This window comes from Silurus aristotelis (genome assembly GCF_946808225.1).
Source record: "Silurus aristotelis genome assembly, chromosome: 8".
NCBI classification, from domain to species: Eukaryota; Metazoa; Chordata; class Actinopteri; order Siluriformes; family Siluridae; genus Silurus; species Silurus aristotelis.
In genome coordinates this window covers 18,006,431-18,033,652 of record NC_139581.1, presented here as the reverse complement: position 1 = coordinate 18,033,652, position 27,222 = coordinate 18,006,431, and the positions used below count along the sequence as shown (strand labels likewise).

Sequence of the window (27,222 nt, the reverse complement as noted above, 5' to 3'; positions counted from 1 at the left end):
CCTGGTTTGGGAACAGCACCATGCAGGACAGGCGAGCCCTCCAGAGGGTGGGGCATTCAGCTGAACGTACCATCCACACCGAGCTCCCTAACCTGCAGGACATCTACAGCAAGCAGTGCCGAACCAGGGCCAGGAAGATTGTGAAAGACCTCAGCCATCCCAACAATGGACTATTTTCTTTGTTGTGTTCAGGGAAACGCTTCCGCTCCCTGAAAGCAAACACATAGAGAATAAGAAGGAGCTTCTTCCCCCAGGCCATTTGAAGTTTAAACCAGGAAACACCCAAGATATAAACACTGGTCCACTCTATCTCTATTATCACACTTTTTCTCTGCAAATATTTTTCTTTTCGCACTAGGACACTTTAAACTCTGGACTGTCACTTTAGCTCTGGACTTGCACAGCAAAGTGCACTTTATACTGAATACCACACAATACCGCACACTGTCACTTTAAGGACAAACATAAACCACCCTAAATTTGTACTAATTTACTGTTTACTGCCATAATATCTGACTGGTATATCTGACTGGTAAGACATCAGGCAATTTACGACTATGAGAACACTTATACAAAAAACCAAATAGTTACAAGTGAGCACACAGCCCAGCTTATAGAAACCGTATCTATTCCTCGTGTAGTAAAACCAAGAATTAAATACACAAGATCCAGAAATAATCTTATTGCTGTTAAAACTAAAATTTGCCAGATAAGCAAACACAAAGTTCTAAAGTTTGGTCTTTTAAACATTAGATCACTTGCACCTAAAGCACTGATTGTAAATGAGATGATCACAGATAATAATCTCAATGCACTCTGTCTCACTGAGACCTGGATTAAACCAGATGATTATATGGGTCTAAACGAGTCTACATCGTCAGGATATGTTTATAAGCACAAGCCCCTTCAGACTGGTCGTGGGGGAGTTATAGCAACCATTTATAGTGCCTCTCTTAATGTTAGTCAGAAATTGGGATTCAGCTAATTTATTATAAAATTGATACAGTAGAATGCTCTACTTTATAAAAAAATTTTTTCTTTACAGGTTGCCTGAAGCAGAACCGTTTGCTGAAAACTGTCAGTAAGAAAGAGCTGGAGACAGCGCTTGGTAAATGGTTCACAAATGCAAGAGACAGAGAAGGCAACCGTGCTTTGAGAGCCCAGCGGGACCATGATCGGAGTGCAGTACAGCTGGAAGTGTAAGTCATATAACCTATAGCTAGGGCTGCACAATTAATAATATTTTATCCCAATCATTGTTTTTGCCTCTGTTTAATTAAGGCAATACTCCACCCTGAAATGAAAAATATCTTATAAATCACTGATCTTTAAGGCATCCTATACGGTGGCTGAGAGAGCTCAACACGCTGCAACTTAAGAAAACACATGCAAATAGAAAAAAAACACCAGCAAATTAAAAAAATACAACATTATCAGTTTGACAACACATGTGCTGTAAACCCTCACAATGCAACCAAGTACAGAAACACGCTGCAAATCCTCACAACACAACCAAATAGCACAGATCACAAAATAAAGGTTTCAAGGGGACCACAACAAGTGCTTATTGTTCAATGTCTATTCGTCAGTGGTGTTGATGTGTGTCGATGACCTGAAAGGTGAGTTGTTTGTTTATTTTATCATTGTTTATTTATGATTCCTTGGCCTTTTGGATATTATTATCCTAAATAATCTGATGAAATACACAATTAACTGTAAAATTTTATTATGTTAACTGGCAAAGCCAAGGAATCATGATCAGGATGTTAAAATAAACAAAAAAACTCACCTTTCAGAACAAACAACCAACACCACTGATCAATAGACACTGAACAAGCAGTCCTGGGGTCGTCACTTGTTGGGGTCCCCATGAAACATTTATTTTGCTATTTGCAGTGCAAATTTATTGGTTGTGTTGTGAGGATTTGCAGGACGTTTCTGTATTTAGTTGTGTTGTGAGGATTTGCAGCACATGTTGTTTAACTGATGAAGATGTTTTCTTAATTTGCTGGTGTTTTTTCTATTTGCAAATTTCTGGGCCACCGTGATCCTAGGTGTGACTTACATCTTTCAGCTGATCAGAATAATTGTTTAATCACTGGCTTTTGGCAATAGCCAAATATTCGTTTAAGAGTCAAGTTCAGACGCAAGGTTAATATTTTAATTGTTACATTCATAAGTTTTGGATTCCATGACTGTTCCCCCGGCATAAGTTATTACTGTGCGAGGCAGAGGTGGGAACAATTCACTGATGAGATTCTAGGATATGTCTTAATTATATTGATACATGTTTTTTTAGATGCTGCTGTGAATGGTAGTATTTTAAAATGTACTAAATTGCCTTTTCTGTCTTCTCTTTCTTTACTGTTTTGTAGGTGTGCAGCCAAAGGAATCTGCATACACCCACCAGTGAACTATTCTACTTTAGTAATTCTGTTATTCCTGTTTCCTGTTTTTTTACTTGAATTAATTTAAATTAAATGTGATTTACACATTCTGATTTAAAGTCATTTATTTTTCACAGTTCAATACTTAACCATGTAATTTTAAACATAGAGCAGCATATAAAATCAACTAATATTAGTTCTTTGTTTGGTCAGGCACAGTTTTACATTTTAACTGAGGTTTGAAATGGTTTGACAGTGGATTTTCCATAATAAGATTAAGTACACGTTAAGTTCACCCACAAAAATCAATAATGAAATTAATAAATGGGACCCAATTCTCACCCACTGTGGTCCCATATCAACCCTATAAAGGGGCCATTTGTTGGTTGACCCATGATTAAGTCATGTGGGCCCATTTTGGCCCCATTTTTAACACCTATCTGGGACCCAAATGAGCCCATATAAAGAACACCTATTCAGGCGCCATTTAGAGCCCACCATAGACCCATCAGTCGCCCTTCTGGGCTAACACACACGGGCCCATGTGGAGCCGATGGAAAAATTTCTCTGGGCCCCATTTGGGTTGCCCATGCAGGGCTCAAGTGACAGCCCATCAAAAACCCACATGGGGCCCACATGAAAATGTTGGCTGGGAGACAGGCACTGAACACCTGAGCAAACTCATAGAAAACAACAAAAACAATCCCAGGTTCCTTTTCAGTACAGTAGCTAAATTAACAACAAATTAGGTATCTGAAAAATATGTTCCATCACAGCTTAGTAGTGAGGACTTTATTAAATTGATAGCATTAGAAAAACAATTGTGGTGGTCCAACCTCTGACAGCATCTCCTGACACAATCTTACTTACAACTCCACAACTACACTGCTTTACAGGAAATAGGACAGGAAGAGCTGTATAATGTTATTACCAAAGCTAAATCAACAACATGTCAGGTAGATCCCATTCCAACTAATCTATTGAAGGAAGTGTTACATACAGCTAGTGAGCCTCTTCTCAATATTATTAACTATCTTTAGGTCATGTCCCCCAATCCTACAAGTTAGCAGTTATTAAGCCCCTCATTAGGAAACCTAATTTGGATCCAAACACACTATCGAATTACAGAACCATTTCAAATCTCCAATTTATGTCTAAGATTTTAGAAAAGACTGTTGCTGCCCAGTTATGTTCCCACTTACAAGAGAACAATATCTTTGAAGAATTTCAGTCAGGTTTTGGGCCCCATAATAGCACAGAAACTGCTCTAGTTAAAATCACTAATAACCTGTTTTTAGCTTTAGACTAAGGCTTCATCTCTCTGTTAGTTTTAGATTAGATTAAATTAGATAAGATTAGATTAGATTAGATTAGATTCAACTTTATTGTCATTACACATGTACAAGTACAAGGCAACGAAATGCAGTTTGCATCTAACCAGACTGCAATATCAGCAAGTGCAGGATATATAGTGTTACATGATTTGCATAAGTTAAATAGAATTGATTAAAGGATTATAAACAGTAATTTACAGATGTATATATACTATGAATATACAGATAAATATATATCTACTATGAATATGAATATAATATACAGATGAATATAATATACAGATGAATATATGTGTATTATGCATATAATATACAGGTGGATAGATATGTACTATGAACAATAATGTACAGATGAGTATATATGTACTATGAGCGGTAATATACAGATGAGTATATATGTACTATTGACATGATTTACAGATGCCTATTACTATAAACAGAGATTTACAAAAGGATGTGAACGGTGAACATAATATATTGCTGTTACTATAAACAGAAGAACGGGTATATATACAATGGTAATAAGTTAATGGTGAGCAGCAATACTAAGTGTGCAAATGAGCAATGTTTTGTGTAACAGTCACAGTTTTGTGTAACAAGAGTAGGTGTGCAAATGAGCATAGTTTTGTGTAAACAGTCAATTAGTGCAATGACAAAGTGTGAGGTGAGAAATGAGCAAGTGTCCAAGTGAGCATGAGTTTTTGTGCAGACAGTCCATTAGCGAAATAACAAAGTGTGAGGTGTGGGGGGAAATGTGGTAGTGTATCAGCGAGGGGCAGAGTTCAGTAAAGAGACAGCTCTAGGAAAAAAAGCTGTTCTTTAGTCGGCTGGTCCTGGTCCGGAGGCACCTGAAACACCTGCCAGAGGGCAGAAGAGTAAACAGTCTATGGGTGGGATGAGGGGAGTCCATAAGAATGCTGCGAGCTCGACGCAGACAGTGTTTCTTTTGGATGTCCTCCATGGCTGGGAGTGGAGTCCCTGTGATGCGCTGGGCAGTTTTCACCACCCGCTGCAGTGCCTTGCGCTCTGCAACAGAGCAGCTCCCATACCAGACTGTGACACAGCTGGTCAGGATACTTTCTACTGCGCAGCTGATTTTTCTTAAATGTCCTCAGGAAAAAGAGGCGCTGGTGAGCCTTCTTGACCAGGCTGGAGGTGTTGATAGCCCAGGACAGGTCTGCCGCGATGTGGATCCCCAGGAACTTAAAACTGGAGACGCATTCAACGGCCATCCCATTGATGTGGGTGGTGCCGTGTGTGCCTCTTGACTCTTTCCTGAAGTCAACAATGAGCTCCTTTGTCTTGGAGGTGTTAAGGAGCAGGCTATTGTTGTTGCACCAGGAGGGTTCAGGAGGAACGTTGTTTCATTTCACTGTGTACTGCATCAGCTATATATGGTTGAAATGACAATAAAAGCTTCTTGACTTGACTTGACTTGACTTGACTTGACCATGTGGCTAGGTGCTGGATCTCCTCCCTGTAGGCAGTCTCATCATTGTTGGTGATAAGACCGATCACGGTAGTGTCATCTGCAAACTTGATGATGGAGTTAGATCCATTCACAGGCCTGCAGTCGGAGGTAAAGAGAGAGTAGAGATAGGGGCTCAGCACACAGCCCTGTGGTACACAAGTGTTGAGTGTGATGGTGTTGGAGCAGATAGAGCCAGATCGAACCTGCTGGGGTCTGTTGGTCAGAAAGTCCAAGATCCAGTTGCAGGTGGAGGTGTTAATGCCCAGATCTACAAGTTTGGCTGTTAACTTCGATGGAATGATGGTATTAAATGCTGAGCTGAAGTCAACAAACAGCATACGTGCGTAAGTGTTCTTATTGTCCAGGTGTGTGAGCACAGAGTGCAGTGCCATGGAAACTGCATCTTCTGTGCTTCTATTGCTTTGGTAGGCAAACTGGTGAAAGTCTAATTTGGTTGGCAAAGAGTCCTTCAGGTGTGCCAGGACCAGCCGCTCAAAGCACTTCATGACAATGGGTGTCAGTGCTACAGGGTGGTAGTCGTTCAGGCACGTTGGGTTGGAGTGTTTTGGCACTGGCACAATGGAGGTGCATTTAAAGCAAGTGGGAACAGCTGCTTGGGCAAGAGACAGGTTGAAGATGTCGGTAAAGACCCCAGCGAGCTGAACAGCACATGCCCTGAGTACGCATCCAGGAATGTTGTCTGGTCCAGCGGCTTTGTGTGCGCTGATTCGGCTCAGTGCATTGCAGACATCTGTGAAGGAGAGTTAGATTGGAGGGTGATCAGGCTAGAGTTTGAGCTTGGTGGCAGTTTCTTTGTTGTCTCTCTCAAAACGAGCATAAAAGTAATTAAGCTCATTCAAGAAGAGGACATCAGTGGCAGCGGGGCTGGAGTGGGAGGATTTGTAATTACTGATGGCCTGGATGCCTTTCCACGTCCGTCGAGGGTCAGAGTTGGAAAAATGCTCCTCTATCTTTTGCTTGTAGCAGTGCTTGGCCTCTTTGATGCCCCTCTTCAGGTTAGCTCTGGATGTGCTGTAGGCCTGAGCGTCACCTGACCTGAAGGCAGTAGTGCGTGCCTTCAGCAGAAGGCACACCTCCTTGTTCATCCATGGCTTCTGATTTGAGTATGTAATGATCTGTTTCTGGGTAGTAACACTGTTTATGGTGGAACTGATGTAATCCAGTACAGAGGAGGTGTAGCAGTCGATGTCTGTGAGAGTGTCACCGGTGGCCTGAGAAGCAAATGTACTCCAGTCTGTGTGTAAAAACCTTACCTGAAGTGTGAAATCTGCCTCTGCGGGCCACACCTTGATGGTTCTCACTGATGGCTTCACCCGGTTGATGAGGGGTGCATATTTGGGGGTGAGGAACAAGGAAAGGTGATCTGACTGTCCCAGGTGGGGGAGGGGGGTCGCAACGTAAGCTCCAGCCATGTTTGTGTATACATGGTCTAAAGTTTTGTTCCCTCTGGTGTGACATGAAACATGCTGATGAAATTTTGGAAGCACTGCATTTAAGTTTGAGTGATTAAAATCTCCCGCAACAATAAACGCAGCTTCCGGGTGAACAGTCTGTTGTTTACTGATGGCCGCATAAAGTTCTTTCATAGCGAGCTTAGCATCAGCATCGGGGGTAATGTAAGCAGCAGTAATAATAGTGGAAGTGAACTTCTGTGGTAGATAAAACGGTCTACATTTAACCATGAGAAACTCCAGGTTAGCTAAACAATGACTATCAACAATAACATAGTTCGTGGACCAAGCTTTGTTTACGTAAATGCACAATCCGCCGCCTCTGGTCTTACCGGAGCCATCTAATGTCCTATCTGCCCGGAGTGTGTGTCGTCCCGCTAGCTCAATTGCGTTGTCCGGAATGCCGCTGTGTAGCCATGTTTCCGTGAAGATCATGACATTACAGTTCCAAAGTTTTATGCTGTGTGTGATGCTGAGTCGAATCTCCTCCATTTTGTTTACCAGTGACCGAACATTGGCGAGGAAGATGCTGGGTAAAGAGAGCCAGTGTGGTGTTAGCTTTAGCTTAGCTTTCACTCCACCACGCTTCCCCCGCCTTTGTTTACGATCTCGCCGCCGCCTGCGAGCACTTCCGCCCGGCCGAGTAGAGTGAGCTGCCTCGGGTGTTCTGGTGATCTCAGGAAGGAGATGAAGGTTGTCGATAAAACTGTCTGGAAGTCATAAACAAATATCCAAAAGCTCACGTCGGGTGTACGATGTAAAGGCACAGCTGTTCTGCACGTACAGACCCGAGATGAGCAACAGAAATACCGCAAAATTGCAGATTCTGGAGAGACCCTGAGCCTCGCAATGAGCCTCGCGCCGCCATCTTGGATCAATCTTTACTAGATCTTAGTGCTGCATTCGACACTATAGATCATGATCTCCTCCTAGATCGCTTACAAAATGATATTGGCATTCAGGGACAGGCATTAAGCTGGTTTAAATCCTACATGTCCGATCGTTATCATTTCGTAGACTTAAATGGAGAGTTATCCAGGTTAATGCTAGTAAATTATAGCATGCCACAAGGTTCAGTTCTAGGACCCCTGCTTTTTACAATATACATGCTTCCCTTAGGAAATATTATTAGCAGTGTTGGGGGTAACGTGTTACAAGTAACATGCGTTACGTAATAATATTACTTTTCTGGAGTAACAAGTAAAGTAGCGCGTTACTTTATAAATTTACACATTAATATCTGAGTTACTTTTTTTTTAAAGTAATGCGAGTTACTTTTCAGTTAAATTATTTTGCATAAAAAAATAAATACTGAATTAAAATGAACGTAGTCACGTAGAATCGCGCACTCATACGTGCGAGCCGCGGGAAGAGAAGCTGGTCAGAAGCGGAGATGGCAAACCAGAGAATTACATTACTGTGATGGAAGTATTATTTTTATTTCAAAATAGTCGAGGAGAAGGAGAAAGGAATAATGGTTAAGTGTAGATTATGTGTTGGTGAAAAGCTCTTGTCAACTGCAAAAAATACCACTTAAAAAAAAACAAAAAACATCTGCATGCAAAGCACAGCACTACAGATGTGTGTGTGTGTGTGTGTGTGTGTGTGTGTGTGTATAATGTTGAATATATGCAACATTATGCAATGTTGCATATATGGAAATGGAGACAGAAATATAGAAAACTTTTGCCGACTTTCCACCACTGCAGCTCTATGGACTGCTCAGAATAAAAGTTTTCCGTGGGAGACACATGTACGATGTCATCGCAGCGGAGATAGAGAGTAAATTCACAGCTCGTTTGCTCTTTGTGGGAAGATAAACTGCCACAGTCACTGATAATAGCGTGAACTTTGTAAAAGCGTTCAAGCTATGTTTTAAGCTGATGAAGCAGAGAATGATGTAGACGAGGACGAGGTCATATTTACGGAATTGCACGATGTTTTACGAAATGACAGCGAAAGGTATGTTCTCCCTCCTCATAACCGGTGTGCAGCCCACACCCTCAACCTTATATACATGAACGATAGTTACATTTCTGACGACAAAGGCAGATTGCAAAGCAGTGTACAGAAGAGTGCGACTGGAAAGTGTTCAGCCTTGTGGTCAAAATTTAGTCGATCATCTTATTGTTCTCTAAGAAGTTATTAAGCATTTTAAATGTTTAAGACATGTCTTTTGCCCTAATATAACTTATTTCTTAATGGCAATTATCTATATTACACCTGTTACACCTTTAAAGCGTGAAAGAGATACAAGTAACGCAAAAGTAATATAACACATTACTTTCTATAAAAAGTAACTAAGTAACGTAATTAGTTTACTTTTTTTGGGAGTAACTCAATATTGTAATGCATTACTTTTAAAAGTAACGTTGCCCAACACTGATTATTAGAAGACATGGAATTAGCTTCCACTGTTATGCTGATGATACCCAGCTATATATCTCATCAAAACCAGGCGATACAGCTCAAATAGCTCGGATAACTGAGTGTGTTAAAGAAATAAGAGATTGGATGATCCATAACTTTCTACTATTAAATTCTGATAAGACGAAGTTTTTGCTCATCGGCCCAAAAACCAGTACACAGAAGCTCCAGCATTTCAACCTGCATTTAGACGGATGTTCTGTAACTACTAGTTCAACAGTAAAAGACCTGTGAATTATTTTAGACAGCAACTTGTCTTTCAAAAATTATATCAACCAAGTTACAAAAACAGCCTTCTTTCACCTTTGAAATATTTCTAAGCTAAGAAACATGTTACCTATATCTGATGCAGAGAAGCTCGTCCATGCGTTCATGACCTCCAGAATAGACTACTGTAATGCATTACTAGGTGGGTGTCCTGCACCATTAATAATCAAGCTTCATTTAGTTCAGAATGCGGCAGCCAGAGTTCTCACAAGGTCAAGAAAGTATGATCATATAACCCCAATCTTATCGTCCCTACACTGGCTACCTGTCAAGGTTCGAAACGACTACAAACTACTTCTTACTTAGAAAAACACTAAATGGTTTAGCTCCCATGTATCTATCCAGTCTTTTAACACGCTACAATCCGTCATGCTCCCAGAGATCTCAAAACTCTGGACTTCAACTAGTTCCTAGAATAGCAAAGTCCACTAAAGCCGGGAGATCATTCTCACATTTAGCTCCTAAACTTTGTAATAGTCTTCCTGACAGTGTTCGGGGCTCAGACACACTCTCCCAGTTTAAGTGCATATTAAAAACGTATCTTTTTAGCAAAGCCTACACAAACCATACGTCTCACATCATAACCTTGTGCTCCAGAACATCTGATCACATGCACATTATCAACTTGTGCTGTTAATATCATGAACAGCAGCTATGCTAATTTCTCTCCACTGCTTCTCTTTCTCTCCCCATCCCGAGGCATACTGAGGTTTGGCCAGCTCCAGTCATATCCCACCTCATGGGAGAATCTCACATTATCTATGATCACACACTCCAGTGACCATGTTAGTTCTCACTCTCCAGTGTTCTGTATTGTTAAAGGATTTATGATCAAACACTTGATGTAACCCAAATGAGGATGGGTTCCCCTTTTGAGTCTGTTTCCTTTCAAGGTTTCTTCCTCATAACATCTAAGGGAGTTTTTCCTTGCCACAGTTGCCAAGGCTGCTCATCAGGGATAAATACACATCATTCACCTTGACTGTTGATTTCTGTAAAGGTGCTTTGAGACAATGTCTGTTGTGAAAAGCGCTATAGAAATAAACTTGACTTGACTTGACTTGACTTGACTTGACATAAGCATACCTTGTATATACAACTTTTTTCATATATATTTTAATATATTTTATATAGTTTTATACTTTATTTATCTGCCCCATTTTTCTTGGTTTTTTTTTTTTACCCCCCATCCTATTCCCTCATGCCGGACCCTCGTAAAAAGCATTTCACTGCATGTCGTTTCCTGTATGTATGTGTATGTGACAAATAAAATTGGATTTTATTTGATTTTGAGACAGAGTACATGTGTGTGAATGAGAGGGAGGACAGTGGAGTGGTGAGGTTGCAGGGAGAAGAGGTGGAGAAGTTGGAGAAGTTCCGGTACCTGGGGTCAGCAGTGCAAAGTAATGGAGAGTGTGTTAGGGAAGTAAAAAAAAAAGAGTGCAGGCAGGGTGAAGTGGGTGGTGAAGATTGACAGGAGTGATTTGTGATAGAAGGGTATCTGTAAGAATGAAAGGGAAAGTTTAAAGGACTGTGGTGAGACCTGCAATGTTGTATGCATTAGAGACAGTGGCATTAACTAAAAGACAGGAGGTGGAGCTGGAGGTAGCAGAGCTGAAAATGTTAAGGTTTTCATTGGGAGTGATGAGGATGGACAAGATTAGAAATTAGTTTATTAAAGGGGACAGCGCATGTAGGACGTTTTGGAGACAAGGTGAGGGAGCGAGATTGAGATGGTTTGGACATGTGCAGAGGAGGGACATGAGTTATATTGGTAGGAGAATGCTGAGGATGGAACCACCAGGAAGGAGGAAAAGAGGAAGGACAAGGAAGAGGTTCATGGATGTGGTAAGGAAAGACATGCAGGTAGTTGGTGTGAAAGAGGCAGATGTAGAGGATGGGGTGGTATGGAGATGGATGATCTGCTGTGGCGACCCCTAATGGGAGCAGTTGAAAGAAGAAGAAGAAGAAGAAGAAAGTTCAAGGATCAACATACTGTAAGCATGAATCCATAAATTAATATGAGAAAACTAGTGGCTAAATTTTGATAGATTATTTGGAAACTGATTTTTAGTAGTCACTATTTTATACAGCTGAACTAAACAATGCAAATGAGAAGCTACTAGGCACTATTTCCTGAAGCAGGATTTATTAGCTAGATATCTTTACGTTAAGTTTTATGTTACCTAACACTTCCTGTAGGTACCTTTTCCAGATTAAATCACTGTGGTAACAATTCATATGCTGTACATTTTAAAACAACAAATTCATTGCAATTTGTAATTCTTCACCTACTATCTGTATAAAACACCAAATGTTTCCCAGAATGTGAGCTTAATTGTTTAAAAAACAGTTCCTTTTTAGTTTACAGACTGATGGCAAATCAGCATGTACACTGTGTGCAGTGTCTTTACTTTTAAACGCATTTATAACAGTATTGGTTTAGACCAATTAATAGACCGAGACATTACTTAGTTAAACACTTGCACTAGTCATAGATCCTAGTGAAGTAAGAAGAAGCATGTTATTTGTTAAACAATAATCTTTTGCTAAGAAATTCTGTTATGTGCACCTAAACCCTGAATTTGTGTGTGCTTTTTGATTATCTATGTACTAATGCAAAGCTAATACTGTGTTTTCTAAGCTAAGATATACCATGTTCGTAGAATGAGTTTATTCCAAAGATGACCATATTATTATGTATATAAAGGTAAGAAGGAAACAAAGTTTAGAAATCTGTACATAACATTTAATATTATTACTCATATTACATGTACAATTGCACAATTAATATATGCAAAAACCAAAAACAGAGGAATTGATGTCTGTTGTACAGCTCCCAATTAATATACCTATCAACTACATGTTGTACATTAAAAAGGTGATTCCTGTCAAGAATCTAAAGCTAGCATTGATCAAAGTTTATTACAATTAGCAACCCTAGCCAGCCTGCTCTACCTTCTTTCCTGCTGGCAAATGTCTGCTCCCTGGACAATAAATTGGACTACATCAGACTCTAACAAGCTACTCGGTGTGAGTACAGACACTGCTGCCTCTTTGTTTTCACTGAGACATGGCGGAGTGTCAGAGTTCTGGACGCTGCCATCCAGCTGGACTGTGCCGTAAGACTTGCGACAGTGGTCTGTGTGTTTACATTAACATGAAATGATGTAAGAACTCTGTCCTCGTTTCCACCTACTGCTAATCGCTGTGGGAGTTTATGGTTGTGAGATGTAGACCTTTTTATTTACCCCGGGAATTCACCACTGCTATTGTGCTCGGAGTTTACATTCCACCTAGCACTAATGCTAAGGAAGCGCTCAGCGTACTCTACGGGACCATTAGCGAACTACAAAACACACACCCTGACGGATTGTTTATTGTTGCCGGAGATTTCAACAATGCAAATCTCAGGACTGTGCTCTCTAAATTTCAACAGAATGTGGACTTTGCAACCAGGGAAGAAAACACACTGGATGTTGTTTACACAAGCATTGTGCACACGGCAAGAGAATCCAAGGCCACTTGAAGGACAGCGGAGACACCCGGTCCATGTGGCAGGGCATCCAGGCAATAACGAACAACAAGACAACTTCACCTGCTTGTGACCATGACGCTTACCTTCCATATGCACTGACCGACTTCTATGCCCGGTTCGAGGTGCAGAACAAGATGGTGGTGAGGAAGACCACCTCTCCTCCCAGTGACCAGGTGCTCTGTCTAATCACAGCTGAAGTGAGGAAAAGTCTATGCAGAGTTAACCCATGGAAGTCTGCTGGACCAGACCACATTCCTGGCAGAGTGCTCAGGGAATGTGCATAACAGTTAGCCTTCACTAACCTCTTAAACATCTCCCTAAGCAGCGCTATTGTTCCTACGTGCCTCAAGACGACGACCATCGTTTCCGTGCCAAAGAAGTCTACTGTCTCCTGCCTCAATGACTATTGTCCCATCACCCTCACACCCATCGTGATGAAGTGCTTCGAGAGGCTCGTCATGAGGCACATCAAGACCCAGCTTCCACCCTCACTGGACCCCATACAGTTCGTGTATTGTCCAAACCGCTCCATGGACGATGCGATCTCCACGACTCTTAATCTGACAATCACTCACCTCGACAACAAGGACTCATATGTACGAATGCTGTTCATAGACTTCAGCTCAGCATTCAACACAATTATCCCTCAGCACCTGATTGAGAAGCTGAGCCTATTGGGCCTGAACACCTCCCTCTGTAACTGGATCCTGGACTTTAGACAGTCTGTCAGGATCGGAAACAGCATCTCCAGCACCACCACACTGAGCACTAGGGTACCTCACAGCTGTGTGCTCAGTCCACTGCTGTTCACTCTGCTGACTTACGACTGTGTAGAAATGGCCAAAAAAAAAGAGATGTTTGTTGACTTCAGGAGAGCACAGAGCGACCATTCTCCACTTATCATCGATGGATCCTCCGTGGAAATCGTCAAGAGCACCAAATTCTTGGTGTTCCGCTGGCGGTTAACCTCACCTGGTCAATCACCATCACCAAGAAAGCCCAGCAGTGTCTCTACTTTCCTGAGAAGGCTGAGAAAAGCCATCTCCCTCCCCCCATCCTGACCACGTTCTACAGAGGGAACATTGAGAGCATCTTGAGCAGCTGCATCACTGCCTGGTTTGGGAACTGCACCGTCTTGGATCGCAAGACCCTACAGAGGATAGTGAGGATGGCTGAGAAGATCATCTAAGTCTCTCTTCCGTCTATCATTGACATTTACACCACAAAGCTAACAGCATTGTGGCCAACCCCACACCCGTCACACACACTCTTCACCCTCCTGCCATCAGGGAAGCAGTTCCGAAGCATTCAGGCCACCACATCCAGACTGTGCAACAGTTTCTTCCCCCTTAAGCCATCAGGCCTCTCAACACAGAAATGCACTAACTCACACACACACACACACACACACACACACACACACACACACACACACACACACACACATACACACACACACACTCAACTGTGCGACTGATCTGTACAACCCGGACTCAAACACACAATCAAACTCACTTTACACATCCATGCCCATATTATATAACCCCATTACTACAAATTGTTTACATGCTGTTTTTGCACATCTTTTCTTGACTGCTGCTATTGTTTTTTTGCACAAACCATCTTGTTAAAATTTTTGTTTAATTACATGTTCACTCCTGTACTCAGTACTCTTTTACACACCACACTGTGTAATATATAGCAGGTTTACTGGTGGTGCTATTTTGTGTTTTGTGTATTTGTCCTACACTGTCTTGTGTTGTCTTGCACTGTCTGTGTTGCACTGTTTGCACCAGGTTGCACACAATGCACTTTATGTGGCGAGGACACTTACTGGTCCTTAGCTCTGTGTTTTCTGTTATGTAGCTTTATGTTGTTTTATGTAGCACCAGGGTTCTGGATGAACGTTGTTTCATTTCAATGTGTACTCCGTCAGCTATATATGGTTGAAATGACAATAAAAGCTTCTTGACTTGACTCTTGACTTGAACAGAATTGTTAAAGATTCACTGTACCTGGCAATAGAGACACAGAAACTTTGTGGGAAGTTCTGACTACAGAATGCCTCCCTGAGTGTTTCACCAAATTTTCTTAAATATCCAAACCATCATAAACACTCATAAATTCAAAGTGATAAAAGCTTTGCAAACCTTTTCTGGGGACAGGAGGTGATCTAAAAACCAAATGTCACCTAGAGTAAAACCAACACCTGGTAAAGATCTTCTCTGGGGCAACCCATATGTCAGTAGGACAGAATTTCCCCAAAGCTGAGGTCTGTTCAACTGATATGGGACTGAGATCATATTTCCAATCACACTGAGACCTTTAAAATTATACCAAATATGTGGCGGTAAAATGCATACATTCCTAAAATGTAATTATTACATTATGCAAGTATAGTAGCTTGAATTCCAGGAACTTCTAAGTCACCTTTCCATGACCCGGCCATCTCACCAGGAGGGGAAGAGGGGGCTCAAGGATGGGTGAGGGGGCAGCTGAACAGATGGCTTTCTCTTCTCAGAGAACCCCAACCCTAACCCTAACCCCAGAGATCCTCTCATCAGATAAGAAAGTTTATTGTTTTGTTTCATGGCAGTTCTCTTGGTCTGGCCTCATGAAGTTGCATGAGACCAGTTCTCTTACAGTTCTCTTACAGTTCTCGTGGTCTGGGATCATGAAGGGATCTGACCATCCTTACAGGGGATAATATTTTTTTAGCCCCAAAAAAATGTTTTCAGTGTTCCATCATACTTCAACAGCTGTCATGTTATGGACTCAGTTACACATATAACAAACATGAACTACTATTAGGAGTTAGGAGGAGGAATAAAAAAGTTAAATGACTAAGCAAAGATTGTCCAGTCAAAATACAAATTACACACGGACTGAGCACAGTTTGAATGTTTGAAGTTTGGTTTGATTAAAAGCGTTACAACTTTTCTCTTGACTGTGATTGCTATTAAGGGAAAAAAACAATCATAAACCCTTTTTTTATTATTGATAATAATAATTATATATATATATATATATATATATATATATATATATATATATATATATATATATATATATATATATATACATACATACACACACACACACACACACACACACACACACACACACACACACAGTGGCGAGCCATGCATTTGGTACCTGGGCTTTCAGTGAGGACTTACCCAACTTAACCCATCTCTTAATACCACCACTATCACTTTAAATAAAAAAAAAAATCTTTAAAAAAATACAACCTACTCACCAGAGATGCTTACTCATAATTTGCATCGCTCCTCAGAGGCTGTAAGCCAGTAGTACCGCTTGTATTCACTGGTCTGGAAGTGGCGAACAAACCCTTAAGTACCTGTATGTGGACAGGTGTAGGCTGTATGTGGACAGGTGTAGGTGATTAGCAGGAGGAGGACAGGTGTAGGTGATTAGTAGTAGGGAGAGGCTAAGCGAGAATGTTGAGTGAAGGAGGAAGGCTTGGCTGCTGGCTCTCTGACATTATACTGTATGTGTGGCATGAAAGTGACACTAATGTGTTGTGTGTCATCAATGAAAAACCTTTTGGCATGTACTGCTTAGCCCTTTTGAAGTCCACTTAAAGTCAACCATCCTCTCTCTAAAGAAATATACAAGCATTTAGTGCTTTGAATTTCCTTGCAGAATTCACCTTCCTTGGAATGTTCCACAGTTGTGTTTTTTCATCTTGGAACTGAAATGGACTTAACTGGGCCTTTATGCTTTGGTTTACAAAATAAGTCTAACATTTAAAATAACAAAAATATTTTTTAAAACACAAAGGGTGAATTAAACCAAAAAAATGACACATATACAAAATTTCTTTGGTCATTATTTAGTATAACTTTTGGCTGCAATTACAGCTGCAATTATTTTTGGACGATCTGAACACATTTAGGATTTTGAGATTTCAGTCACTTTTTGACTTGATTTTGGATTATTGTCTCACTCTACTGCAAAGTGCTTTGCCACTGTCCTGTTATAGGTGAACCTCTGTCTTAGGCTCAAGTTTTATATCAGATAGAATGGAACAGGTTTTCTTTTATTTTGCTCTATTCCTATTGTGCTTAACCCTCAATACATTCCCAGTCCTAACTAAAGAAAAGCAGCATCATGCTTCACTGTGGGAATGTTTTTCTCACTGTGATGATTAGTTTTGGGTTTCTACCCAATGCTTTGCATTGTGCTTGTGCTAAAAAAAAAGGGGGGGGGAGTTTTGTGCCATATTTTTACATTTCGGTAATTCAGAACTGACCTTCTCCAGATTTTATTTGTGTTTTCTAATAAACCATAGAAATCATTCCATAATTGCATGAAATTCGTGACGCTTAATTTCAATTTAATCCATTTCAGTTCAATAATTTTAAAAGAACAAAATGTTTTTTTACATTTTTAAATTGAATTTTTTTTAATGGAAGAATATATATGCAAGGAATTAGGTGCAGCAACCCTAGTCTGGCTATGGATATCATTTACATCTACAATCATCTCACATGAGTAGATATAAGTGTATGCATATCACATTAGTACAGCATAATAAATATTTAAACTTTAAGGGTTTAACCAAAATATTTCCCTCAGATATAAATGTTAAGTCTAAATTTAAATGTATTTTTTATCAAAAGATTGTGACATACAGATATAAATAATATTTTGCTATAAGTGTATGCTTTAAGAAATGGTAGTATACTGTTGTATTTGTGCACTTTACATTCCAAACTCTAAATAAAAGAGTAGTTGAATATTTTCTGTTGAAGTAACTTCTTGAAAGCATGTTACTCAGGTGGGTGTGATTTGTTTGAAGAGATTTGTTTGGGGTAAATTGAAAAAGGTTAGTGACCATATGTTTATTGTAAGTGAACTTTGAACTTGTAAATATTGAATCACAACTTAACAAAACAATCTCAGTATCACATGGCTTACAATTTGTTATTTAGTCCTCACAGTTAAAAGACAAGTTAAAATGCAATGTCTATATCATTTAAAGGAATTGAAACTATGATCTTCATGTGTAAGGTATTTAGACAGTTATCTATTAGTGACACAAGAGTGTTGTAAAAAAATGTCAGCTAGATGTAAAGTATAACAATTACGCTTTAACATAATGTTAGCCACACCTGCATTCTTATTTATATTGCATATACTTATAAATATGTATGTGAAATTGATGCATATTTTATCATTAGAATTATATACTGAATAATTTTATATTATTATTTTAGTATAAGTATTATTAAGCTGTGATGTTTGTATTTCTACTGCAAATGTTTTAATCAAATAGGTGCAATTAAAAATTTAATTCAGTACACTGAACAATTACATGCATTTAAAAGTTGGTGTCTTTTGGCTGTTTTGATAAAATGGCAACATGTCACCACTATTTGCTCAGACTGTGGTTAATCATTGATGAAACAATCAGTGCGAGTATTAAAAAGGTATTCAAACGCTAGTGTTGGAGCTGGTGATGGACTTCATCATGGTAGTCAGTAGAGTCCACATAAGGATTAGGCTACTGTTAGCCTGCCTTCTCCTTCTCTCTGTCTATGGACAAACCTCAGGCCCGTAAGTATCAATATAATAGTATATTGTTGTCATAAACTTTGTAGCTCTCATCGCAACAATACAATGTGTTATAATACTGCATTGCATTAAATACATTTGTTTTTATGAAAATGGTCAAGAAAGTTTTTTCAAAGTGCTATTTTGAATTAGAAAATAAATGTTAATAAATTCTATATAACAGCTGTAGCTTACAAGTTATAGGCAGTGGTGGACGAAGTATACAAAGCAGGTACTTGAGTAAAAGTAGAGATAGTAAATAAAATATTACTCCAGTAAAAGTGTTCCCTTTAAAAATTTGACTTGTAAAAAGTACAAATTTATGTGTCTTTAAATGTACTTAAGTATCCAAGTACTATGATTTATTATGGCTATAATGTTCCTATTCTCATTTTTATCACAAGATTCTTCCTTAATCAGCTCAGTTTAGGTGAAAAGACTCTCTCAGGACAACTCTCTATTCTCTCAGGACAATTCTCTCTATTAGAATGATATTAATGAGTTAAACACTGGTTGATATCTAATAAATGATCATGAGCCTAAAACCTTCTTTTCAGCATCTTCAAAAAAATCATGCAAATAAGGCCATGATTGTTGTAGCAAGTTAAAGTCAGGAGTTTATTCCATTATTTAATCCTCTCAAAATCTTCTGCTTGATGTTAACCTGACTCTGGACTGTATGTTTGTGCTAAGTAGATAACACCAAGCGACAATGGTGGTTCTATAGTAGCTTTTATGAGGCCCTGAGTAAACCTCGCCATGACCCAACGTCTAACCCATCGATTAGTTTTGGCTTTGAAAAGCTCCTCTTTTCTTCTGTCACTGGATAAGTAAAACGTATTCTCAGAGCAGTCCACAAATTTGGATACATTTTTGAGAGCTAATTTCATGTAGAAATATAATCCTAAATGCCTTTATTGCACAATTAAATATCAATCTATTAAACTCTTAGAACCAAGAACCATACAACTCATTGGCTAATTGTAGCCATAAGATGAATACAACATCTACATTCTTATAATATGTCTTTTAAATTAGCTTTTTACGCTGCACTGGAGAGTCCCTTTACTGAACTCAGTTCAGGACCTTTTCAGTACAATCACAGAAAACTTTCTGTTTGGTTGCTACACACATTATGATATACCTGGAGAAGTTCCCTCACTCATACACTCAGAAAGAAGGAGCGGGGTATAAGTAAGAATCGCGGAATGCAAATTAAAATAATGGATGACAAAAAAAAATGAAAAAAAGAGGAAAGAAGTAGGGGGAAACATGCAAAAGATAAAAGTGTGTATGCAGCTCTATCACTTATTACTTTATGTGTTTAGGCTAATGCATTTAATGAAATTGAAATATCACTTAAAATATGCTGTGTTGCCTGCTTTGCTTTTACACATAGAGCAACAATATATTTTTTTAGCTGCATAACATTATAATTTATAGTATGTAGTTTATTCAACGTGACATGATGTAATAATTGATGTAACCGTGCAAATGAGCGGTAAATAAAAAATAAATAAATATATAAAATATTTTCGGCACCCCATGCCCCATGCAAGATACCGCTCTGGTCGGCTGCCTATGTCGCCTAAGTCCGCCACTGTCAAGCGGCAATGAAAACAAGTTAAAAAGAAGGATTGATTGGTGGCTTACTGTGTGATTGTCCAGTTAACTTTTTATCCACGCAAATAAAAAGGAACGACTGATTTTGCTAAATATAGTTGAGTAAACAGTTAAATATTTAACTTTGAAATGTAGTGAAGTGAAATTAAAAGTCTCCCCAAACAGAAATACTTGAGTAAAGTACAGATACGTGAAAAATCTATTTAGGCATAGTAACGAATTACAGCAAAGAAACAGCAATCTGACAGTGTGCACTGGTAACCTCTGCATGCACAGAAAAGAATGACTTGGAAACACAGAAAGCAAACAATAAATGAACAAAAAGTTATATATATTTAATTTGAAGATTTCAGCTTACAAATAAACAATCCACCTTGTTAAACCTTTTTCAGGTGTTAAGAAATAGCTTAATGAAAAGTAACTAGTAGAATGAGGCAGCACCAATAAACATTTATTAATTATTTAATGCAAGTCTGCATAAGCTCTGGTACAGAGGTACAAGTTTTGCAATAGTTTTTCACTGAGTCAAAGATTATATTCAAATATCATCTTAAAAAATGTTTTTGTTCTCAGATATTTCATGGTGACATTTCCTGCAGTAATAGAGTCTGGCTCTGAAGCAAAGTTCTGTGTAAGTCTTCTGAAGCCAAATGAGACTCTGGAACTAAACATTTATCTGATTCATAACAACCAGAGCAGAACTCTTTTGCAAGAGACAGTGGAAAAAGAGTTTTACCACTGTACTAATTTTGAGGTCAGAAATATTTGTATGTACTTTTTATTAAACTAATCTATTATAAACTATGATTGATGTTCTTTAATATATAATGCATCTCTACAGGCTCCACAGATTGCAGGTGAATCAGTGCAAGACATCCAAGTAGAAGTCAAAGGTGAAATTTTTAAGATGACAGAGAAAAGGAAAGTGATGTTTAGGTCTTATGACACATTGTTTTTTATTCAAACTGATAGACCCATCTACAATCCAGGCCAAACAGGTGAGTCATCATTCCTGCAGTATGCTTCACTATATGAACGTATAATATAATGTGCAGCTTAAAATATTTCACTACTCTATTTCCACAGTAAATTTTAGAATTGTCTCTATGGATTCAAATTTTATCCCACTTAATCAAAAGGTAAGAAGAAGGTTTTATGGCCTACTATTTATCTAAACACAGCAATGCTGCATTAGATGTAAATAAACAGAGACTCATGTGTGACATTTCAGTGTATTGTAGTATTATTATTTATTGATGGAAATAAACTACATTTTAAAGCATTGTTTTGTACTCTACAGTACAGCACAGTGAGTCTTCAGGTAAGATGGAATCATACACTTTACACATTTTAGGAAACCCTTAATCACTTGTATGATTCTATCTGTAAGCGTTGTGTAATTCCCGCATCAAACTGAGCTATTAAACTGTAGAAATCTTTTGTTAAACCAAACAGGATAACCGTCAGAATAGGATTGGTCAGTGGACAAATGTATCCTCGTCAGGTCTGATACTGCAACTTTCACATGAGCTTAATGCCGAGGCTCCACAGGGACATTATCAGATAATTGCTGACACTGGAAATAAGTTGATCAGGCAGAACTTTAAGGTAGAAAAACACGGTAAGTGACATTACTAGTAACTAGGGGAGTTTTTTTTTTTTTTTTAGATTTAACCAACATACCTCACTTTAATAAAATGCATATTACTTTTTTTGTCTTACAAAAAAGTCTTACCCAAGTTCGAAGTTACAGTACAAGCACCAGAACAACACAGTGTTGGGGAAGAAGAACTCAAGCTAGAAGTTTGTGGAAAGTAAGTGCAAAATTGTCGGGGGGGAAAATCTGTTTGGATTTGTGAATAATCCATTCTATTAAATACATTAATTATTCTTGACTCAAATAAATGTCTAGTACTTGTAAACATAAAAATTATCTCTTATTTACATACTAGGATGTATGTAGAATATAAAATACTGTATAAAATCTTATGATATGAAGGTACACTTATGGACAACCAGTGCCTGGTCAAGTGGTGGTGCAAATCTGCAGGAAATTTAGGCCAAATTACATTGGAGAATCAATGATTTCACCCTGCCTGGTGCAAACTTTGAAGGTATGCATTAACAATTAAAAATAACAATTTTACTTTTGTCTTTTTGTCTTTCTCTCTATCTAATAAAGTAATTATTTTTATGTGTTTTCGTGTTAATAGATGAGTCAGAATGGCTGTGCATTATTTATCATCAATGTGTCAACTTTCATGAATACTGAATTGGAAAGGCATTTTATAAATTATCTTAATGCTAATATTACACTTACTGAGGAAGGAACAGGTAAGAAAAGTTTAATAAGCTAGAACTAGTAAATAAATGACTTCTAATCTAAATGATAAATATTAGACATTATATTCATTTATGATTAATAGTATAATATTGCAACTTATTATTATTATTTATTTTTTTTTTTTAGATATATCCATGGTAAAATAAAAAATTATAAAACTTTCTTTCCAAATTGGTCAAGTTAAATTGAATGATATACCAAAAAATTTTGAACGAGGAAAAGTTATAGAAGGAAAGGTAAATTTTTCTTTGTTATATTTGTATTATTTAAGCTAGCATTTCTCTGGTGGCCGATAAGTGCAAAAACAAAATAACAAATTTGAAAACCAAATAACAAACCCGAAAGCAAACTAACAAATGCAAAAACAAATTAACAAATACAAAAACACAACGACAATTCAGACAAACTGCTAAAGGTAGGTATAGTTTGTGAATGGAACACTTACCGATCTTTGGAGGAGACAGCTGTCATTCAAGATATACAGGAAGTATGAAATCTTATAACTTTGTTGCTTGTACATGTGTAAAGTAATTTTTTATTTTGATTAGTGCACCTTTAAATATAAGAAAATAAAAGAAGTAAACATTGGCAAGCAAGGAGAAACTGTTACTGTACTTCCTGTATATCTTGAATGACAGGTGTTTTGTCCAATGTTCGGTAAGTGTTCCATTCACAAAATATACCTACCTTTTCGGGTTTGTCTGAATTGTCGTTGTGTTTTTGGATTTGTTAATGTGTTTTCGGATTTTGTATTTGTTTTTGTATTTGTTCATTTGTTTTCGCATTTGTTATTTTGCTTTCGGATTTGTTTTTTGTTTTCGGATTTGTTTTTTTATTTTTTTTGCATTTGTTATTTTGTTTTCGGATTTGTTAGTGTTTTCTAATTTGTTCATCTGTTTTCTGATTTGTTCATCTGTTTTCTGATTTGTTAATGTGTTTTGCACTTCTCGGCCACCGTACATTAGAGTTTAGTATATCTTTTCACACTTGTGATGACTTTTTCCTCCTGATCAACAGATTAAAGTTTCTACTTTCAGTGGAACACCAATTTCAAACAAAACGGTTTATCTTCTAGAAGGGAAACAAAGGCCTCAAAAGTTACTTCTTAATCTTACTACAGATAGTAATGGATTGGCAGACTTCTCCATTGCTTCACCTGAACAACCTACAACAGAGATTACATTGCTGGTATAGTAGGATAAATTATTTACTACCCCCACTCTGCCCCCCACCCCAAAATAATAAGGTAGAAATAAATATTTTTTACAGTACCTTTATCACTGTTATTTAGGCAAGCATCTATCCAGAGCAAAAATACCATGGATACAAAATACCATTCTTTTCAAACGCTGATGCGCATATACATCTGCTCCAACCTGCCACATCGCACAGTCCATTGTTTAGTGAACTAACAATAGAGAGTTCTGAGGAACCATTTATGTGTGGTGCTAAAAGTCAAGTAAACATTAAATACTACATTGTTGGTGAAACTGCTAAAAGTTTCAGTATCGATCTTACATATATGGTAAGTGCATGCAATGGTATGTTTTGTAGAGACAGTAAATCTAATCCACCTTTATTACATTTATACTGGCAGCTGTAAATAAACAATGGTTAAAAATTGTTTTGTCCCCTTGGTCCAGGTTTTATCTAAAGGAGCCATAGTTCATCATGGACATGAGAAAATTGAAGTTGAAGAGTCTGCAGATGTCAGAAGGGGAGAAACATCATTTAAACTACCAGTTGTTGTTGAGTTTGCTCCAGTAGTGCAGGTTGTGGTTTACTCTGTCCTGCCCAGTGAGAACGTCTTTGCTGCTAGCAAGAATTTTGCTGTGGAAAAATGTTATAGAAATCAGGTAATCACCATAACTGTAAACTTATTGTGACATTAAATTTAATTATGACATTTGTCAGAAAACTTATTCAGAGCTAATTATATATATATATATATATATATATATATATATATATATATATATATATATATATATATATATATATATATATATATATACAGTGAGGAAAATAAGTATTTGAACACCCTGCTATTTTGCAAGTACTCCCACTTAGAAATCATGGAGGGGTCTGAAATTGTCATCGTAGGTGCATGTCCACTGTGAGAGACATAATCAAAAAAAAAATTCACAATATATGATTTTTTTTATTTATTTGTATGATACAGGCGCAAATAAGTATTTGAACACTTGTCTATCAGCTAGAATTCTGACCCTCAAAGACCTGTAAGTCTGCCTTTAGAATGTCCACCTCCACTACAATTATTATCCTAAAATAGATGCACCTGTTTGAGGTCGTTAGCTGCATAAAGACACCTGTCCACCCCATACAATCAGTAAGAATCCAACTACCAACATGACCAAGACCAAAGAGCTGTCCAAAGACACTAGAGACAAAATTGTACACCTCCACAAGGCTGGAAAGGGCTACGGGGAAATTGCCAAGCAGCTTGGTGAAAAAAGGTCCACTGTTGGAGCAATCATTAGAAAATGGAAGAAGCTAAACATGACTGTCAATTTCCCTCGGACTGGGGCTCCATGCAAGATCTCACCTCGTGGGGTCTCAATGATCGTAAGGAAGGTGAGAAATCAGCCCAGAACTACACGGGAGGAGCTGGTCAATGACCTAAAAAGAGCTGGGACCACCGTTTCCAAGGTTACTGTTGGTAATACACTAAGACGTCATGGTTTGAAATCATGCATGGCACGGAAGGTTCCCCTGCTTAAACCAGCACATGTCCAGGCACGTCTTAAGTTTGCCAATAACCATTTGGATGATCCAGAGGAGTCATGGGAGAAAGTCATGTGGTCAGATGAGACCAGAATAGAACTTTTGGGTCATAATTCCACTAAACGTGTTTGGAGGAAGAAGAATGATGAGTACCATCCCAAGAACACCATCCCTACTGTGAAGCATGGGGGTGGTAGCATCATGCTTTGGGGGTGTTTTTCTGCACATGGGACAGGGCAACTGCACTGTATTAAAGAGAGGATGACCGGGGCCATGTATTGCGAGATTTTGGGGAACAACCTCCTTCCCTCAGTTAGAGCATTGAAGATGGGTCGAGGCTGGGTCTTCCAACATGACAATGACCCGAAGCACACAGCCAGGATAACCAAGGAGTGGCTCTGTAAGAAGCATATCAAGGTTCTGGCGTGGCCTAGCCAGTCTCCAGACCTAAACCCAATAGAGAATCTTTGGAGGGAGCTCAAACTCCGTGTTTCTCAGCGACAGGCCAGATATATATATATATATATATATATATATATATATATATATATATATATATATATATATATATATATATATATATATATATATACAGGCCACATATATATATATATATATATATATATATATATATATATATATATATATATATATATATATATATATATATATAATAAAAATAGTCTTATGCTTGTTTATTCTAATGTTGCTATATACAATTAGTCCGAAAAAATAACTAAACCTGTCTAAACCTGTTTTTACCATGGACTCCAGGTTTCCCTACAGTTCTCTCCTACAAATGCAGTTCCTAGTGAGAAAAACACTCTGAAGATCTCGGCTTATCCTGGTTCACTATGTGGCCCCAGTGCTGTGGATCAGAGTGTGTTCATCTTGGAGGCTGGAGACCGCCTAAACTCTGACAAGGTGAAGTTAAAATGCATTGAACATTCACTATATACAAATGCTTGTATTTATCCAATTATTAATCTTAGAAAGGTAATTCATAGATGACATTTATGCCATTGGTTAAAGTGCTACACACTTAATATAGTGCACAATAAGTTTTTAAACGGTTTGCCAACCTTTACAGTATACCCTCAAAATGCTGCAGTTCTCTATATCTAAATTTCACTAAATGAAGATATTGTGTAGGCATAAACTTATTCAAAATTTGTACAAAGTTTGTGTTTGAGTTTGTGTACAAAAACATTTACAAACCTTTTAGCTTATTTGAATTGAAAAAACAGTGGGGAAAAGGAATTGTGATAGGATAAAAATGTTGATTCTCTCATTAGCCATAATATCCGGGTGTTTGGCCCACCAAATCAGTACAAGACACATTATTTTTATTTCAAAAGGGTTAAACTGCCAGAGCCTAAGACCTTCAATGGTTGATCTAGTACATCTTATGTCTCTTATGTAAATACACTGAAGTATTACATAAGTAGGTCACAGAGTTAACTGTAAATGTGTGTTAGATACATTCAAATACAGTGAATATTAAATGAAATTGCAAGTTATTAAAATATCAAGGCAGAAATAACAAGATAAATGTCAGACTTGTTGCATATTTAATATTATTTTCCAACAAAATGCAGAAGAAAAATCTTTGTTTGTTGGAAGATCACATTAAAGATGTAACGAGTCTGACATTTATGTTGTTATATCTGTCTTTATATTTTTAAAACCTGCAATTTTTTATAAGGGTATGTAGACTTTTTATATCTACTTAATATGAAGATGTTTACTTGTTCTTCCTTATATCATATCATTCCATAGATATTTAAGTTATTGCCAGTGACATCAGTATCAGGTTACCCCTATATGGTTGAAGATTATCTGGACTGCTTGCACGTTAGACCTAAACGGGATGTTCAATTTGACGATGTTTACAATAAATTAAAGGTAAACTGACTAACTGGTTGTAAAATGTATCATAACCTTTTTTATAATAACTAATCATACATGTTTGTGAGAGTTGTTAATCTGAAAATAACTTTAATGAAATTCCAAGCCTTTTATTTAATAATTCAA

General features: G+C 37.9%; 1 protein-coding gene, 1 long non-coding RNA gene and 1 pseudogene across 3 annotated transcripts in view; 1 reads left to right on the top strand and 2 right to left on the bottom strand.

Moving 5' to 3' along the window:
* Positions 1-1,047: 1,047 nt before the first annotated feature.
* Positions 1,048-2,373, bottom strand: LOC310730036. The gene is made up of 2 exons (XR_014534716.1): positions 2,172-2,373; positions 1,048-1,191 (listed from the first exon to the last, which is right to left on the bottom strand). It is a non-coding gene; the product is annotated as an uncharacterized lncRNA (long non-coding RNA).
* A 2,232-nt stretch (positions 2,374-4,605) lies between these two features.
* On the bottom strand, positions 4,606-7,532 carry LOC310730505 (uncharacterized protein; the record flags this gene model as incomplete). Its single annotated transcript, XM_083549531.1, has 4 exons — positions 4,606-5,044; positions 5,157-5,943; positions 6,103-7,374; positions 7,475-7,532. 4 exons carry the CDS (start codon positions 7,530-7,532, stop codon positions 4,606-4,608), a joined length of 2,556 nt encoding a protein of 851 aa, XP_083405657.1.
* Positions 7,533-18,367: 10,835 nt separating this feature from the next.
* LOC310730581 (alpha-2-macroglobulin-like) overlaps positions 18,368-27,222 on the top strand; it is a 30,830-nt pseudogene continuing 21,975 nt past the window's right edge. The window contains exons 1-15 of the transcript XR_014538393.1: positions 18,368-18,479; positions 20,673-20,853; positions 20,941-21,097; positions 21,186-21,238; positions 21,400-21,420; positions 21,555-21,720; positions 21,829-21,913; positions 22,099-22,213; positions 22,313-22,433; positions 22,570-22,679; positions 23,461-23,631; positions 23,735-23,968; positions 24,087-24,299; positions 25,963-26,112; positions 26,968-27,093. The product of XR_014538393.1 is annotated as an alpha-2-macroglobulin-like (transcript). The remainder of the gene's footprint in view (positions 18,480-20,672; positions 20,854-20,940; positions 21,098-21,185; positions 21,239-21,399; positions 21,421-21,554; positions 21,721-21,828; positions 21,914-22,098; positions 22,214-22,312; positions 22,434-22,569; positions 22,680-23,460; positions 23,632-23,734; positions 23,969-24,086; positions 24,300-25,962; positions 26,113-26,967; positions 27,094-27,222) is intronic.